The 16,841-nt window shown below is 38.4% G+C and overlaps 1 protein-coding gene across 9 annotated transcripts in view; it reads right to left on the bottom strand.

The window, feature by feature from the left end:
• vav2 (vav 2 guanine nucleotide exchange factor) overlaps positions 1 to 16,841 on the bottom strand; it is a 200,641-nt gene that overhangs the window by 140,156 nt on the left and 43,644 nt on the right. For all 9 annotated transcript variants that reach the window (XM_044144485.1, XM_044144490.1, XM_044144487.1 and 6 more), the window contains one exon: positions 447 to 563. In XM_044144485.1, coding sequence (XP_044000420.1) covers positions 447 to 563 — 117 coding nt within the window. The remainder of the gene's footprint in view (positions 1 to 446; positions 564 to 16,841) is intronic.

Genomic DNA, 16,841 nt, shown 5'->3' with positions numbered 1-16,841 from the left:
AGGATTACATAACTTAAAAGGTTGAAAAAGTCATGAAATGAGTTTGCATAGTTAGCAACAGCCATCCAGTGACATGGAATAAGATTGCTGACCTTTAGGTGTTACATTAAATGCTCATCCAAGCTCTCAGCGCCACACCGGGGGTTAATGTAACAGACGGATTTAGGTCTGAACTACCTTTAAACTCATGCGAAGCACAAAGGGATGCTGATCTGCACTTTAGATGAACTCACACATCCCTGTACTTTTCTATGCACACACATGTCCAACACATAAAGAAAGTCCAAACAGCAATCATAACAGCAAGCTTCCATTACTTATTGAAATCTATTTTTTAACTGGAAATCTCATTGTCATAAAATCATTGTCTAAAAGTTACAAGACTTTCCGGAAAACATCAACCAGGAAGAGTTTTTATTTCTTTATTTTTTGTATTTTAAACTTACCTTGCCGAAGTCTCTGACGTCAAAAAGATCAAACGGGTCAAAAAGTTCACTGTTCCTCAAGCCGAACTTGTCGTGGCACACTTTTAGGAATGTCCGGATATTCTTCAGGCACAGGAACTACAGAAAGAGAAAATAAAAATAAAATGCAAAAATGACGTAAGTGTCTGCGTTAAAGCATCTCCATCAGATAATTAATGGTACAATGAAAAGATTAAATACTTCACGCCTGTGCTGCACCAGCATGATTAATCTTGAAGAATATTTAGCAACATGTTCTACAAGTCTGGCTAGGATTGACCAACAATGCCGCAGCACTGTTGGGTTTAGCTTTTGGGTTTTGTAGTTGACCTATTCCTCTCAGGTGCTGAGGAACTTTAAAACTGCGTACCTAATCCTCACAGCCACAGAGGATCATGTCGTCTGATGTCTTATCAACAGACACAGCGTCCTGAGATATGTCCTTTAGATGGAATGAGACCTCTAACTAAAAGCTAAAAAACAACCTGTCAATCAACAGCAGAAACTACCTCCAGCTCCAAGGACTTGTCAATCATTAAAACAAAGTCAGATACTAAGAAAGAGCAAAGAATAAGCACACTGAGAGTAGAGTAAATAAAAAAAATTCTACACTTTATTTTGCCATTCTGGGAAATAATGAGACATTTCTACCTCTTTTCATATTAGGCTGCAAGAGACTGTAATCAAAGTGTCTTATTGGTGTTTAAAACCAGAAAATGACTGAAGAATCAATCACAGATCCAAAACAAACATTGGCAAAAGATGGATGACCTGTCCAGCTTCTAAAGTAAAAACCTTTTTATAGGGATTGTTAGTTTCAAATTAGTATTTCACCAGCTTATTAAAACAACTATTTCTGGGTTTTTTTTTACTAATTAAATGAATGTTAACATATTTAAGATTATGTCACTGCAATAAAATTCTTTATCTAAAAGTTTTTAACATATTTTTAGAGGGTCCCTTCATTGCCAACCTCAGTTTTTGGTTGGCAGGACTAATTCTCTGTGTTTATAATCTGCTGAGGCAATACAAATACCTGAAACTACACAGACAGAGGGAGAAAAAGACAATCTTTGGCAAACTGATGAGCTGACCTGGTCAATTTAACAGACAGAATGAATTCAGTGTGGCACAAAATATTCCTTTTCATCACTGCCAACAAAAACAAAGCATGTGTGAAGCATGTGTTGAGGCAGAACAATCTTTATAGGGGTTACAGCCATTGACACTTCTCCGGTCTAAATATCGATGCTCTCGCTGCTTAAAATATTCCATCAGTCAGCCAAACCTTGAAGGCAAGAGCACAGACCGATTACAGCAGCGTTGTAGTGTAATTTATAATCAAACCTGGTCTCTGATCTTTCTGTATGTGAAGAATGCATTACCTAGCATGCAAATTCACACACGGCCCTGATTTGCTCTTTCAGTTCTGTGTGTGGTGTGCGATATGAGCTGACGAGCAGGGAGCAGGCGGCACTCACAAAAGACTTGAGGCAAAGAGTCTATATGGAGTGAAATGCTTGATTGCCTCGTATCTGCTGAAGGCCTTGACCACATATTTATTTGTAATGGCTGTTGCGTAAGACCAGCAGCCTTCCAAGTTACATCTGAAGCTGGGCTGATGTTAGACAGCAATCAGGGCAGCAACGATGGCACCAGAAGGTGCAGGTACAGTTTTAGACTGCAAATCTTCCCCTCACCAGCTTCATATGGTGACCTTTAAAACTTACAGTTAAAAGTCCGCCTTCTCTGGAATACACACTTTTATTTTACGCTAGATGTACCAATTATGCTAGTTGGGGAGAAGATACTAAAGTCTAACTATTTGTATTGTTGTTTTATCTCTTTCGCAAAAGCTTGTTTAACAACAATACAGAAAATAATTAACTCACAAAAAGAAAACACATCTTCAAGGATAGAAAAGGAGAAGTTGAGTCTTTTTCTTATATTAAGAAAGTGAGTAACTGGACTTGATTCATATTATTAGAACCAGGCGAAAACCTAATGAAAACCGAATATTGATCACAACCCTGATCATCTCCTTCATAAGAAGGTTATGAAACAACATAGTGTCCTCAATCAGACGCTTCTTCAGGCACGCTGCACTACAGACTGCTACAGGAGGTCCTTTCTGAGCACCGACATCAGCATGTACAACAAATCTTTGGATAATATGAGTTAAAATAACATTTAGTTTCCCTCTAGGATTACTAAAGTATTTTTTTTTTCAATCTGGTAATAATTTCTATTGATAAAAACAAATACAGGATTTATTTTTTATTACTTCTTTCTTTCTTTAAGTGTAAAACTTCAGTTGAGCTAAGCTGTTACATTTGATCATCAAAGAGCCTGGAGTCCAGGGAAAACCCCACCTACCACGCTATTAGCTGCCTGAAGTCAAACTAATGACTTTAAACTCTCATTTCTTTCAAGTCACTCCTGCATCAAAATCAGAATCGCAGATAAATTATATGACAACCATCCCGCCTGTATCGAAAACCTGCAATGTGACTTTTTAAGGTGGAATGTAGTAAAGGTTTTAGCGATTTAGGTTTGGTTTTCTACATGCAATAAATCAGATTTGATATTCACTACTATCTACTTTTAGCTCAAGGTTATCAGAACATCAGAATCTCAAACCAGTCCACTCCTAAAAACTGCTCTCCACTGAACTCTGCAGATGTCTGAGGAGACAAAGTGTTTCTTTTCCTGCAGTTGACTTTGTGAGGTAATATCCACCTCAGACTGATGTTCTAATTAGCTTTCAAAGAGCAAAATCCATCCCATTGCTGCTACAGTTATTCCTGGTTTGCCTGGTATTTTATGATATTTCCGTTAGCCTCTCTGGGCCACACCTGAGAGGTTCACCGATTCATTCTCATTCATACGAGCACGCCGGCTCAGTCTCAGTGTCGTGGGTGCGAACCCCATAAGAGAGCCACACAGACTAGAAAAAAGGAATGCGATTGGTCGCCTCGCCAAAGTGACATTTGCAGTTCAGCGGTGGAGGTTATCATGCCTGCAGATCCACTTGTGCTGCAGGGGGAGGAGAAAAAAAAGAGCTTATTTTCCCAGCCCTGATATGAAAAGGTAACATTTGCTGGAGTGGTCTGCGGGCGAGAGAGTAAGAGAGGGAGAGAGAAAGGTTTACTGCAGATACGGATCAGGATAGGAAAGATGTGTCTGACATTCTAATGCAAGTTTGGCAATTCCAAAGCATAGGTGACGTGAGAATGAAAATATCATGATTCAAGCAGAACATAAATAATATTAAAAAAAAAGAGATATTTTTATGCAGTGCGATAAGGAAGAGTGAGTGAACTATATATGATCATCTCCTCAGGCTGAGGCTGCCTTCAGCATAATCAATCAGGTATAACATCACGCTCACTTAGTCATAGACGCTGCAATTAATATGAGCTTTTAACAAAGGAAGGTTTTGTTTCAAATATGGCAGATTTCAGATGATAAATGTGGGATTTTCTTGCTTTTATTTTATTTTATTTTATTTTATTTATAATTTCCCCTGTTTTAGGTGGAAAATTACTTTTGGGAAAACAGCAAATAAAATTATGTTTACTGTTGCTTGAGGTACTTTCAGGACGTAAAATGCCCTTAAATAAGTTTTTCCTGCCTAAGAAGAAGCAAATGTAACTCAACCTCAATATTAGACTTTCTTCTCAAAGTGATTTATCCAACTGACTCAACAGGTTTGTTGTTATTTAACCCAATAACTGTCTTCCTCAACACACTTACATGAAAGTCAATGGGTCCATAAGGACACCAATGTTCTCCTGACAGTTACACTAGACATTTTGTTTGTTTTTAATCAGTAATTACTATTATTGGGCATCACATATGATGTAAAATCTTAAGGATAATTACAATGAACCATAAAGAACTAACACATGAGTTCACCTTGGCTGCTGAATGCATCCTACACAAGTACATACACTTAAAACATCAATGTGGCTAACTCTGTAAAAAGCAAAAGTTTTTGTCATTTGTTCTTCTGCAATACAAAGTTCTAACTAAACACAAAGCCAGGATGGAAAGAGAACATCAATAACCTTAAAAAAAAAAACTTGCTGCTCCACATCAAACTGGGAGGGATTTCTAGGCCAACTGTAAACCATTTTAAGTTAATTGAGTTGTTAATTTTCCCAGGAATGAGCTTACCTGCAAATTCCCTGTAAGCTCAGACTGTACAATGTCGAGAGAAATTGTAGAAAATGCAGGAGCTCCATCTCAGAATCGTCAAGCCTCTGTTAGCATGTCAAATATTAAAGTTTATTAAATGGCAACAAGAAGAAGATTGGGGAAAGACTCATAAAGCACAATATATTATTTTCACCAGCATCCTGGACAAGATGGGATTCACCAACAAGATCATCAACTTCTTTGTATCACAAAATATTCCAGAATCAAATGTTACACCATCTGTCTAAAACGACAAGTCACTGACATCATCCCTAAAAAAGCAATTATCACAACACATAATCTGGAAAGGGTTATAAGGCCATTTATAAACTCAGAAAGATCACTGACAAGTGGAAAACACTCACCACAGCAGAGAATATTTCCAGATAAATTCAACTAAGGTCAGGCATGCAATGTTCAGAGGAATGATTCAAAACTCTACAGAGAAAAAACAACTATTCTTTGTGAGGAAGAGTTGGAGGAGGACGCCTCGTCTCTCAACAAAAATTGCAGCATGGTTTAGGTTTGTAAAGTTGTAAACAACAAACCACAGGACTACAGGATCAATGTACTTTGGCTAGATGAGCGAGAATGTTCTAATTACTGCAAAACACCACAAACACATGCCAACTGTCCAGCATGTTGGTGGAGGGGTAGTAATTTGGGCTTGTTTTCAGCCACATGACGATCCCACCATGTAGTCTTTGAGTTATCCACAAATTCTTCAGTATAGTAAATATTCTAGAAAGAAATGTTAATGTCTTAATGCCTGTCTGAGGCATTAAGTCAGGTCACAACCGGGTAAGCAATGAGGTGAAGCCATCCAATCATCGACAGAAGGCCATGGTAAATACCAAGAGCACAAAGTCAACATTAAAGAAATTGGGCATTTAAAGATCAGAAAATAGAAAATCAGACTCTTGGAAAAAAATTGAAGTTTAACCGGAAAAAGAAACTTAAAAAGAGAGCCACGAGAGCCTCACTCCAGTTTGTCAGCAGGCTTTTAGAAGGGTGGCTTGTGTGCGACAGCAAAGAAACAGTTTGACTTCTCACTGAAGAGTAAACAGCTCCTGAAAACGGCAAACTTGTCAGAGACATACAGGCGGAGGAGAGCAGGTGGGAGAGGAGCAGCAAAGAGCAAAGAGTCAGGCAACAAAGACTCATAAAAAACCCTGACATGCCCTTCTACCATATCACCACGCTACATCGCACATAGAACAATGCATTATTTCTCTGAGGGGGTGGTCCTTCATCTGCACACACTCCTACATGCTAATTCCTGAGAAACTACAAATTATAACTTCCAACAAAACCAAATTACAGAAATGCGACATGTGAAAAGTACAAGAGCACAAGGCTTGTTCCACCATAGCTGTAAATATTCTCTGTTAGGAATAATGGGGACGAAAGCCAAAACAAAAAAGAAGCAAAAAACTGTAGGCAGAACATCACAGATAAGGCTGCAAAAACAGAATCAAGCAATCTGTTCAGGCTCCCCTAATATCCCTATTTTCATCACCTTTGGGAAATGAGCAATTAGTGGTAATCTAATAACATGTTTTATCACATCGCTGCAAGAAAAGAGCACTGTTGTTGCCCAAATCAGACTTGTTCCTCTAGCAGACACAGAACAAAAAGAGGAGGAGGAAAAAAAAACAACAGCTCAGGTTAAACTGAGGTGAGTCAGAGAGGATCAGATACCCAGACAGCCTGTCAGAGAATTAAAGTCAATGAAAGAGACTGATGTTTGTCTGAGAACTGTGAGGAAGACTAAATTTGATTCACAACAAAAACCCCTCAGCAGACAAAGTAATAGGGGCAGTGAATCATCGTACACCACGGATGTCAGCTCCAAAGCTCTCAGCAGGTGATGGAGCACTCAAAAAATGCACCCAGATGACCACAGGAGGAGCCTGGAAGACCTTCTTTATGACTGTAAGTGCACACACTCACTTTAAAAAGCTGCAGGGGATGCACAATCCGGCAAGAGACCTCCTGGTGCCAGGTGGAGGTGACGATGGATTTCATAAACTTCAGACTCTTTGTCTTTGGAGAAAATCAAAACAAGAGCTAAAGGAATGAGAGCCTTATTGTTCAAATGTCTACAGTCCTCTAGTCTAAACGCATGTAAGCAAACACTATATTACTATCTATAATGTCATGTAAGCATGTAAGCAGACATTATATTACTATCGACAATGACAGCCTCTTCATGGCCAACTTCATTTATGTCAGCAAAACAGACCAAGCGACCAATAATTTGCCACTGAGTCAACATTGAGTGGAAAGAAAAGAATGATTTTATACAGCTGGTCTGGCAACATTGCATTTTGAATCTTGCACATTTGTTTTTCCAGAGTGAAAAAACACAAGATAAACTCATGTGACCAATAGATAGTGAAATTATTTTTTGTTTTTCTAGTTTTAACTGCAGTAAAAGAAATGCCTCAAACACACTAGTTAGTCTGTGAACAGGTAATCAATAAATGATGCTACACCTAAGGATTTTTTCCATATTATTCCCATTTTCTTACAAGCAACAGTTGTACATAGAAAGGCTATTAGAAAACATGCATATATTTGACACTGTTATTAATATGGATGTAATGGTAACAGGCGATCACCAGCTTCATCTAGAAGAAGATTCATGTGTTCTTATTGCTTCTACAACAGGAAATAATCTGATCCAGCTACAATCCCAAAGCACTCCACACCAGATTAATGCAAACCAGGAGACAATATTATTTTTCATTGTCAAAATGAACAAATTTTCACATCTAAAGCTGCTTTAAAAATTTTTACACCCTCTCTAATGCTAAAGTAAAATGGGAATTGATCAACCATACTGTATACCAATGTAATTACAGTGTAATTTTTTATTTTTCCATGTTCTTCCTGTCAGCTTAATTTTCACACATACTAGTTTGTGTTCAACCAGTGTCACTGAAGCTATTCAGTTCTTAACCAGCTTTTATTTTGTATAAAATTACAAACTAATTAATTAAAATACAAACATTTAGTATTTTGTAATTCAATAATAGTCAGGTTTAGACCAGATAAATCTTAACATATGACCTTTAGGACACTAACTAGTCAAAACTTCAAGAATATTTTTCATTTGTAGACTGAATTTAACTAAAAGATTTTCAAAAGACATTAACTTTGCCATTTTAAATAACTCAAATCTCCTTATTTGACAAAACACCCAATTGTCTGTTTATTACATATTCGTCCTACAAGAAGAGCCAGACATAAATAAACTGATAAAACAGTATAATAATCTGAGATGTTAAGTAGTTTTCTCACATCTTTATCCTCCAATAAGCAATCAAAGTTCAACCACTGACAGAATCAGTGGACTCAGATCTAATCTCTACCCATTTGTTATGCTGCTTCCATTCATTTGGAAATATGTAAAATAAATCGAAGGAGATGATCTTCACAAGAGTCTACTTCCCCCAACTGTGATCTCTAAATTCCCCTTATTTGAAATCAATATGAGCCCTGATAAATATTTAAAATCAGCCAATGTCTCCTCTGGGTTTGCCCTGCTGCAGCTTATGAGACTTGAAGGAGGAGAATCTGAATAATCTGTTGCTTTTCATCTTTGTGAAGAGACTAAGGAATAACTTTATAGACTTTGTCTTTTGCTTTGCACAGCAACTGTTGGCAACAATGAGGCAAAAGGTGAGAAAGCTTTTGCGGTATGAACGCTGTTGCCAGGAAATTGTGTGACTTTAAAAAAAAAATTATTTTGTGGCCTGGAGAGCAAGTCAATGCTTGAGCCTCTGCAACTCCGTGTTGACTGCAGTTCAACTGACGGTCACTGTGTCACTGAAAATAAAGGTTTCGTAACCAACAGGACAGAACATCGGGTCCTGCATTAACTAAAACAATTACACTTAGGGAATGAAAGCGAGTCCAGCTTTGCAAATATTTGGACAGGATCTGCCAGGAGACACCCGGAGGACCCTGATAAGCAGAAAGGCTTCTAACCCCCCTTTAACCCTCAGCTGGGACGCTGTGATACTTGGAATGCTGAGGAAAAGGGGTGTATTCCTTCAAATTAGAGAAGAGAACACTGCATGAATTATGCATTACATTAAAATTGCATTCAAATGTGTTAATCTCATCTTGTTACCCCCAAAAGCCTGTAAGCAGGAAAGGATTGACCATAGTTTTGTATCGGGGGAGAACCCCCAGCTGTCAAGGCAGAGCTGCTTCGTTAAAGAGGGCCTGGTGTTAAAATATGGAAGCTAAATAGGCTAAGTGAGGCTGTTAGTGGGGTTAATCTCCATTACAAAAGAGGATAATTCTGACTCTGTCAGGAAAAAGCCACCGTGACTGTAGAGAACAGCTGCGTAATTAAACCCAGACCACCTTTACCTTTTATACAGTGGCTAGTCGTAAAAACAGGAGCGCTGATGTGGAGCAGCGCTGAGATCAGAGGAGCCCAGCAGGAGCAGGCACTGTTTGCATTTGCTGCACCAGAGGAACACGCCATCAGTAGCAGGCTCGACATTTGAACACACACACAGCCCTCCACAGCAGGGCTTTTGGACAGCAAAGCAAAACAGAAACGCAATATGAAAGAGGATACGTCAGAATTGTAGGCAAAATTCCCAAAATAGGGATAAAAGATACAAAAATTACCCATCCCAAAGTTGGAGCAACTGAAAGAATCTATTATGTTACAGAAACATCAGCAGACCTGTTCATTTCCTGTTTGGTGCTCAGCTGAATGACTGACGGCTATTTTGGCACACGTCAATGAACAACCTGTTTCCTGTGTTTTCAGCTCTATGGCACAGGTGGGTCTCCTTTCCCACTTAGGAGAAATTTGTACTTAAATGTATAGGACAGCTCTGATAAACATGGGTTCTAGATGCTACTTTGTGTTGTAGTTATATCACAAACAGATCAGATTTTGTTAAACTTATACTACTTAAAAGAAACAGAGCAACCCATCATCACATGCTGTTATTTTCACCCAATGAATGAAAAACGTTCTTTGTTTTTTTCTGATTTCTCTTCAGTGCAAGACGAACAACTCCAAGCACAGACCTCCTCAGTGGAGCAAACGTTTTACATCTTTGGGCCTACTTCATGTTGTCAAACAGGTCTTATTTCATTTATCATTAAGATAAAATAAAAAGGAACATGGTGTATGTACAGAAAAAAAGACTTCATTATTCAAATTAAGTTCTTTTTCTGACCTATAATGCATGTTCTCATGTGTTCTTAATACTCTAAACAAGTAATTGAATGTCAGTTTTTCAGCAACGTTTCCAAAAGTGATTAAAACTGCATGCAACATGTTTTTGGATTCCCCTTTGCATGATCAGCTTGATTTCCGTCTGCCTCTGGATTTCACAGTAGTTCATAACAAATATTATCAACAGCCTGGATATCCTGCTTACCCTACAATGATTTATTTTCCTGCACTGTCTCAAAAGCAGCCTGCAAACAGTGGAAACGCTCCGCACAGCTGCTGTTAAAGCAAACAGCGCTCACTCAATACAAAACCAGACGTCCAACACGGACCAAGATGCTGAAACATCTTGGCGCATAATGCAGTCCTTCAGGTTTTATCCACTCTTCATAAAAAAAGAAAAAAAAATACTGCTGTATCCAAGCAACAGGCCATGCTGCTGCTTTCTCAGGAAGGGGAGGATGTGTTTGAGACATTTCCACTCAGGCTCAGCTGCAGACGCGGGGTGTGATGAATGCGAGGAGGAGGTCCGCCGAGAATCCCAGACAACCATGGATCAATGGCCTGGTAATTTATGAACGGGATGGGCGAGAAGAAAGTCGGCATCCATCTTTTTCTCTGGCGAGTTTCTCTCACAACTTAAAGACTTATCGCCGTGATTTAGACCCCAGAGGATGCATAAACAGTCACTTTTACCTGACCAAGTATATGCTCACCTCTATAGGTATAACTAAAATTTTATTTAGATGAAGAGTTTCCCAACTGTGCAGAACACCACTGCAGCTCATCAGCTTTAAATAACGTTTAACTTGGCCAACCTGCATCTGAAAACGGAGGCTTTGATTTCTTACAAAGCTGCTAATAAAATTATACTGATGCTAAGAGACGAGATCAAAGCAAGATACATTTTTATTGCATGCTGGTTATGAGTTTCTGTCAACAGGTGCAAAGTAATGGGAGCATTAATATTCTGCAAAATATCCGTTATCTACACAGAGCAGAGGCTGTTTAGTCATCGCATTAGGAGGCTTACAATAAATCGCTAAAAGTTGATTGATTTCAGCAATTTGTTTCAGAAAGTGAAAGTTACTGATTTATTTATATACAGAGAGATTTATTTCAAGCACTTCATTCTGTTGATTTTAGGGATTATGACTCACAACTAATGATGATCCAATAATTACTAGGATATTATACCAACAAGACCAACAAAATAACACAAATGTTAATATTATTAATCCATTAAAAGAAAGGAAAGTCACATAAGGTAGTTGCTGAAGGAGCCCTGTACATAAGGAAATTGATTGAAAGTTTAGTGGAAGGAAAAAAATACATTTATATAAGCAGCAAACACCATTCCAAAAGTGGATATACAGTATCATACATGGATATGCTTGTCACTAAGCTACCATTTCTGGAATACAAACTTTGTTTTCACTTTAGCTCTAAGCCATATTTATGAAAACTATGAAAGTAAAACATTTCAACAATATGTCACTGTGTTTGATGATTCTATATTTTGTTTTTGAATTACATTTTTGTTGCTGTTGCTGTTGTAATTTATATAGGAACTGTAATGCGTTAACTTACAAAAAAACCCGCCCAAGATCCTGTTTGTGCAGGATTACTTGAGGAGGCCATCAGCAACATGGAGGGATGCAGCTTTGTGCTGTCGATTATCTCCAAGGTGACTAATGCTGTTAACACCAGAGACCAGCCTCTTAATTACCCGTCTGACTCCAGGCTGAGCTCGGCCCGCTTTAATCATCACACGGCTCGGATAAACACGAGTTCAATCCACTCGCAGCTCTGCAGCACAACACAGTCCACCAATCAGTCGCTACACAGATTCAGTGATCGGACAGGTGCGATCCGCTTTGCATTCCTGTTGGTTAGATAGAGATAGAGTGGACGGATTGATTCCTGCCTGAGAAAGAGACACTGAAGATACTCAACAGCAACATGGCTGCATTCTGCAGCTTCAAATGAATTAACTGTGTGAAATTAGATGAATGAGTTAAGTAATCTTTTTCTTTAATTAAGATGTAGTGACATCCTTGCCGTATGCAAATAAGAACGAAATCCACCACCACCTGTCGCTTTGGGGTTAGTGCTTTCAGGATGATTGTTTACTGCCAATAATGTCTCTACTAGTCATTGCATGTTTGCTGGTTTTCTCTACAGGACAATAAATTGGCCTTTTGATGACTTTCTTCCAACAACAGCCATGTTCTTACCTTATTCTTTCACCTTACAGAGACTTAATACAAATAGATGTCACAATTTTGCATGAATTATTTCCGTTTTATTTCACAATTTTCTGCTCCTCTGCGTTTGTCTATCGCACAAAATTGCAACAGAATTGCTGTGTCAAAACGTGAAAAACCGGGTATTAAAGACAATGTACAGTATGTCAAATTTGAGATATACCCACTAAATTAAGGAGAAATCTTGACGCTGAAAGAAAATCTACAGAAGCCATTTTTACAGCCATTATTAAAAGATTAAGTTTAAATAGGCTAAAGTCTCATTGAATAGCAATATTCAACAAGATTGTGGCTCTATGGTAAAGTAGTCGTCTTGCGATCGGAAGGTTGTAGGTTCAATTCCAGCGTCCTACTGCCACATGTCGATGTGCCTCTGGGCAAGGCATTTAACCCCAAATCATACACCAATCTGCATATCGGTGTGTGAATGGGTGAATGTGACTCTAGCGTAAAGCGCTTTGAGTGGTCAAAATGACTGGAAAAGCACTATATTAGTTCAGTCCATTTACCATTTTATCTGGCCTGATAAATTGATGTCAAGTATTTTTTAATCAATCAACCAGTCACATTTGTTTCCACCGTGAAGGTGTCAGCTGTTATTGGGTGAAATAACCAAGTACACATAGTTATGTAAGTGGAAAGTGTCGTATTATGTACCGTTTTGTACCTCTGGTACAAGTACTCAATAAACCTATAATGAAACAAAAAGGGTGGGGTGTGTTTCAGCTTACTGCTGCTATTATGCTCTGTTTGGCCCAATGCTGCACCTTTCTTTGACACTGATAGATTGCTTACTTTATAATATATTGTGTATTAATCATGTCTCATGTTATGCAAAGGCACATTAATGGAAGGTAAAGAGGAAAAATAATGTGTATTTCTACTTTTCATTGCACACATAACCGTGTTCAAGATGAGTGAATAGGTAGAAAATGATCTCTTAAGAGATGATTTATGATTCCAATCAGACTTTCAACCTTTCAGAGATATTTACACAGTTCTTATATGAATGACAACATAAAAACATTGTAATCTTTCTTTTTTTAAAAAAAAAAATATCAAGCACAACACCTTGCACACAAATAGGTGCTTCTAATATAGTCACATAAAAAAGAAAAAAAAAAATTTCATTGCAGCAGCATTAAATTATGCTGAAAAATGATTTTAACTTTCATTTAAATGCTTTTATTCAATTGGGGGGAAAAAGCATACTTTAAAACATTCAAACTTAAGAAGTGTGTGAAACCGCTTGCAGAGGAGAAAACGGCCAAGGATGCCAAGGATGATGGGAGTCGACTGAAAACTTCAAGACATTTGACAACAAAACCCACTACTGCTACAAACTCTTAAAAAGTTTATATAATTTAGAGTTGAATTATCAGTGAAAACACTCAGTATTCATTGCCATTTAGGACCTGATTTTATCCAGGAATAACCCCTCTAAACACACATGCAACAGTTAAACAGGAAATGGACCTTAATACAAATTCATAGATACAGTGAAAACTGTCTTAGCAATTCCATAAAAACAAACAAACATTCATAGTCTTCTTTATCCCTGCTCATCAGCGCTGAGGAAAATAAACAATCCTCTTGGATTGACTGGTGTGTAAACACCAGTCAATAGCATTTCAAGGAGCATCGCTAGTTCAACTTCCCAAGATGCATTTCTTTTGAATATTTTAGATATGCTCTAAAAAATTTGGGAATAAGCAAATTTAGAGCTACACTCTACAGAAACATCTGCAAACAGTGAACAGTGAAAAGGCAAGATCCACTGTGTTAATGAGTTTAAGACTTTTTACAATTACTTACTAGAGTACCAGTAATATTGTAAGTGATTTAAAAAGAACTATACATAAACTATTTAATAAATTGTCTTTTAAATTTCCTTTGGCAGAGGAGTCTATTAAATACGCCCCATTGTTTGAATCCATCGTCTTATTGCTGGGGGTTTTAAATAGACCACATGCAGACCACACTTGGCCAAAGCAGCTGTAGAGCTTTAGGGAAGCCTTTCTTAGACGGGCTGACTGATTATCTCACAGTCAGCGTCATGCCTGCACTCGATGTCTGCTTGCTGCACATCTGAAGACTGTATGTCTCAGTCTGTAAGCTAGGCCCTCAGACAATGTTCTGCGACACAGTGTGGTGGGGTTGATGTGGGTTGGGATGTATGCATGGGAGCAAGCTGTGAAGCAGTTCTGTCCAGGCAGGAGAAAGTGGCTCTTCAGTCTCCTGTCATGTAGCTTTCACAGTGCATATACAGTATGATTCCCTTCTAAATTGCTCCAAGACCTCAAACTTTTCCAAATTATGTCCCATTACAACCACAAAGCTCAATGTGTGTTATTTGGTTTTTATGTCATAAACCAACACAAAGTAGTGTTTGCGTTGGTTTATGACCAACACAAACACTATATGATTATCTATTGCATAATCATGAAATAGAAAAAAATGATCCTTCACCATGCTAAAGAACAGCATCCTTAAAGTATGAGGATTCTGTTCAAGGTTAATGTGCAATCCATAATCTCTGCATCCCCTCCACAGTTACCACTTTCCCTCATCTCTAATTAATGGTTTCCTTGTCAGGCCTGTCGGTTTAGCTGGGGGGTCATGTCTAGGTGGGTTTGAATTTGTACTGTACTCTTTCTGCTTTAAACCTCTCCACAACTTTCCCCGACCTGTCTGCTGTGTTTCTCCGTCTTTATGATGTGGTTTGTCACTAATGTTCTCAAAGCGACTCCTGAGGCCACAGCTGCATTCATACACCGATTAAAATACACAGAGCTATGGTCTATTTGTGCTAAATACATGTGCAGAAAACAGGCTTTTAACTTTAAAAATTATGTCTTACTTTGTGTTAGGAAACCCAAACAAATACACTTGAAATTCAAGCAGCATTAATACTTTCAGAAACCGAAGGGAACGGGACTTTTTTCAGCTCGTTTCCATGAGCACATCAGATTTCTGGCTTAAATGAAGCACCTTTATTTACACATTTGCTTAGACAGCTTAAGGTCATTCAGAGCTGTCCTCTGTCACATTGAATCACCAGAGCACAGTTCCATGTAGGGCTCCCCTTGCAAACTGCTGCAACAGTCAACAGCATTTTGCATTTGGAAACACACTTCCTGTTTATACTTGCAGTGCAAATTACTTTAGAAAGCTCTTTGGCACTGTCCCTCGGAATTAATCACTGTTAAAACAAAAACACATCATCACACTGGAAAGTGAGCAGAATAAAAAAAAAAACAACCTTCACACAGGCAAGCAAGCAATCGGGATGTTTTTATGCAAGAGCCCCTCTCATCTTCAAGACAGCTAATTATCTACTCCTTCTGCATTATCAGAGGAAACAGTCATAAATTACCCACACCTGCCTCTATGATCGTTTCTGCACCATCTTGGTTGAAATTCAATTAAATCCAAGCATATCAGTGACCCAGCTGTACTGCTAGCTTCCAGGTAGACAAGAGCTAAATCTGAGATATTAAGCAGCAGACAGTAGGGAGAGAAAAAAGGCTTAGATGTTATCTTTTTTAAAAGCAGCTGCAAGTGAGAAGTTTGGGAAAGGCAGAGATTCAAAGAGCCTTGTCAGGCGGATATAGCTATGGTGGAGAGCAAGTCGGGATCAAACGTCCAGTTTCTGCCGATAATCCTCCTCAAGAGGAACGGGAGGTGGGAGCTGGGAGGGGGGCCATGAGAGAGAACTGTCTGCTGTGCCACGGAAAGCAAACGTTGCTGGCTTTTTCATTCTGCAGGCAACGAGACGCCAACCCCTCCGTGGCTCTCCAGACAGTCTGGAACACAGGCCGAGGGAGGAAAACCTTTGGAAAGACCACAGCCCTGAGCCTCCAGCGTGGAAACACCAAGTGTGTATTTTGTGTGCAAGTGTGTTTGAGGAACAGAGAGAGAGTGCCCATATGAAACTGCTTATGCCTCTCAGATGTACGTTGTGGCTGGTCCATAATTGGAGGTTTAAGACAACCTACAATGGCTAAAAGCCACAAAATGGCAGCTGTGTAAGTGAACTAACAGAAGAACAAGAGTTTACTTCATTTTCATGCCAAACAGATGAGTTGAAGAACAAGTTTATGCCATGCATGTATTTAATATAAACATAAACAGAGACTCTCTTATGCAAAAGACAATCAAACTTTTAAGAGATGCTAAAAATAAGCATTTTATGTAAAAATCAATAAATCCAGGTCAACATTTAGAGAAATGTGCATTAGCCTTAATGGCTTAAGTGACATTAGGTCACAATTTTAGTGCAAGAAAGTTTTTATAGCAACAATACTAATTTTTAATTAGAGGATTTTCAGGATTTGCTTTAAAACATGAAGTGAATGATATCCAATATAAAACCTACAATGTTTCCTATGTTTTAGATAAATGTTAACATGATGTAATAGCTCCATGCTAACATTTATCTATCTAGAAGAAAAGAAGGACAGAAAGGAAACAAACATCAGGTCAGCATTGGTAAAGTTCAAGTAAATGTCAAGTAAATGGCACAAGCTGAGACTAAGGAGTTTATCTATAAGTCTGAGATGGAGAAAGAGCGGGATCAAAGCTAACAAGTCATGTTATCAAAACACAGATTGATAAACACCATGAAATGTATCCATTCTGTCTTGCATCAACTATTCAGGCTGCTGCTGATGGTGTGATGTTGTGGATGGGGGTGTT

Source organism: Gambusia affinis, linkage group LG17, assembly GCF_019740435.1.
Source record: "Gambusia affinis linkage group LG17, SWU_Gaff_1.0, whole genome shotgun sequence".
In the NCBI taxonomy this organism is placed as follows: domain Eukaryota; kingdom Metazoa; phylum Chordata; class Actinopteri; order Cyprinodontiformes; family Poeciliidae; genus Gambusia; species Gambusia affinis.
The sequence above is the reverse complement of the archived record's forward strand: the minus strand, read 5'-3'. Positions and strand labels throughout refer to the sequence as shown.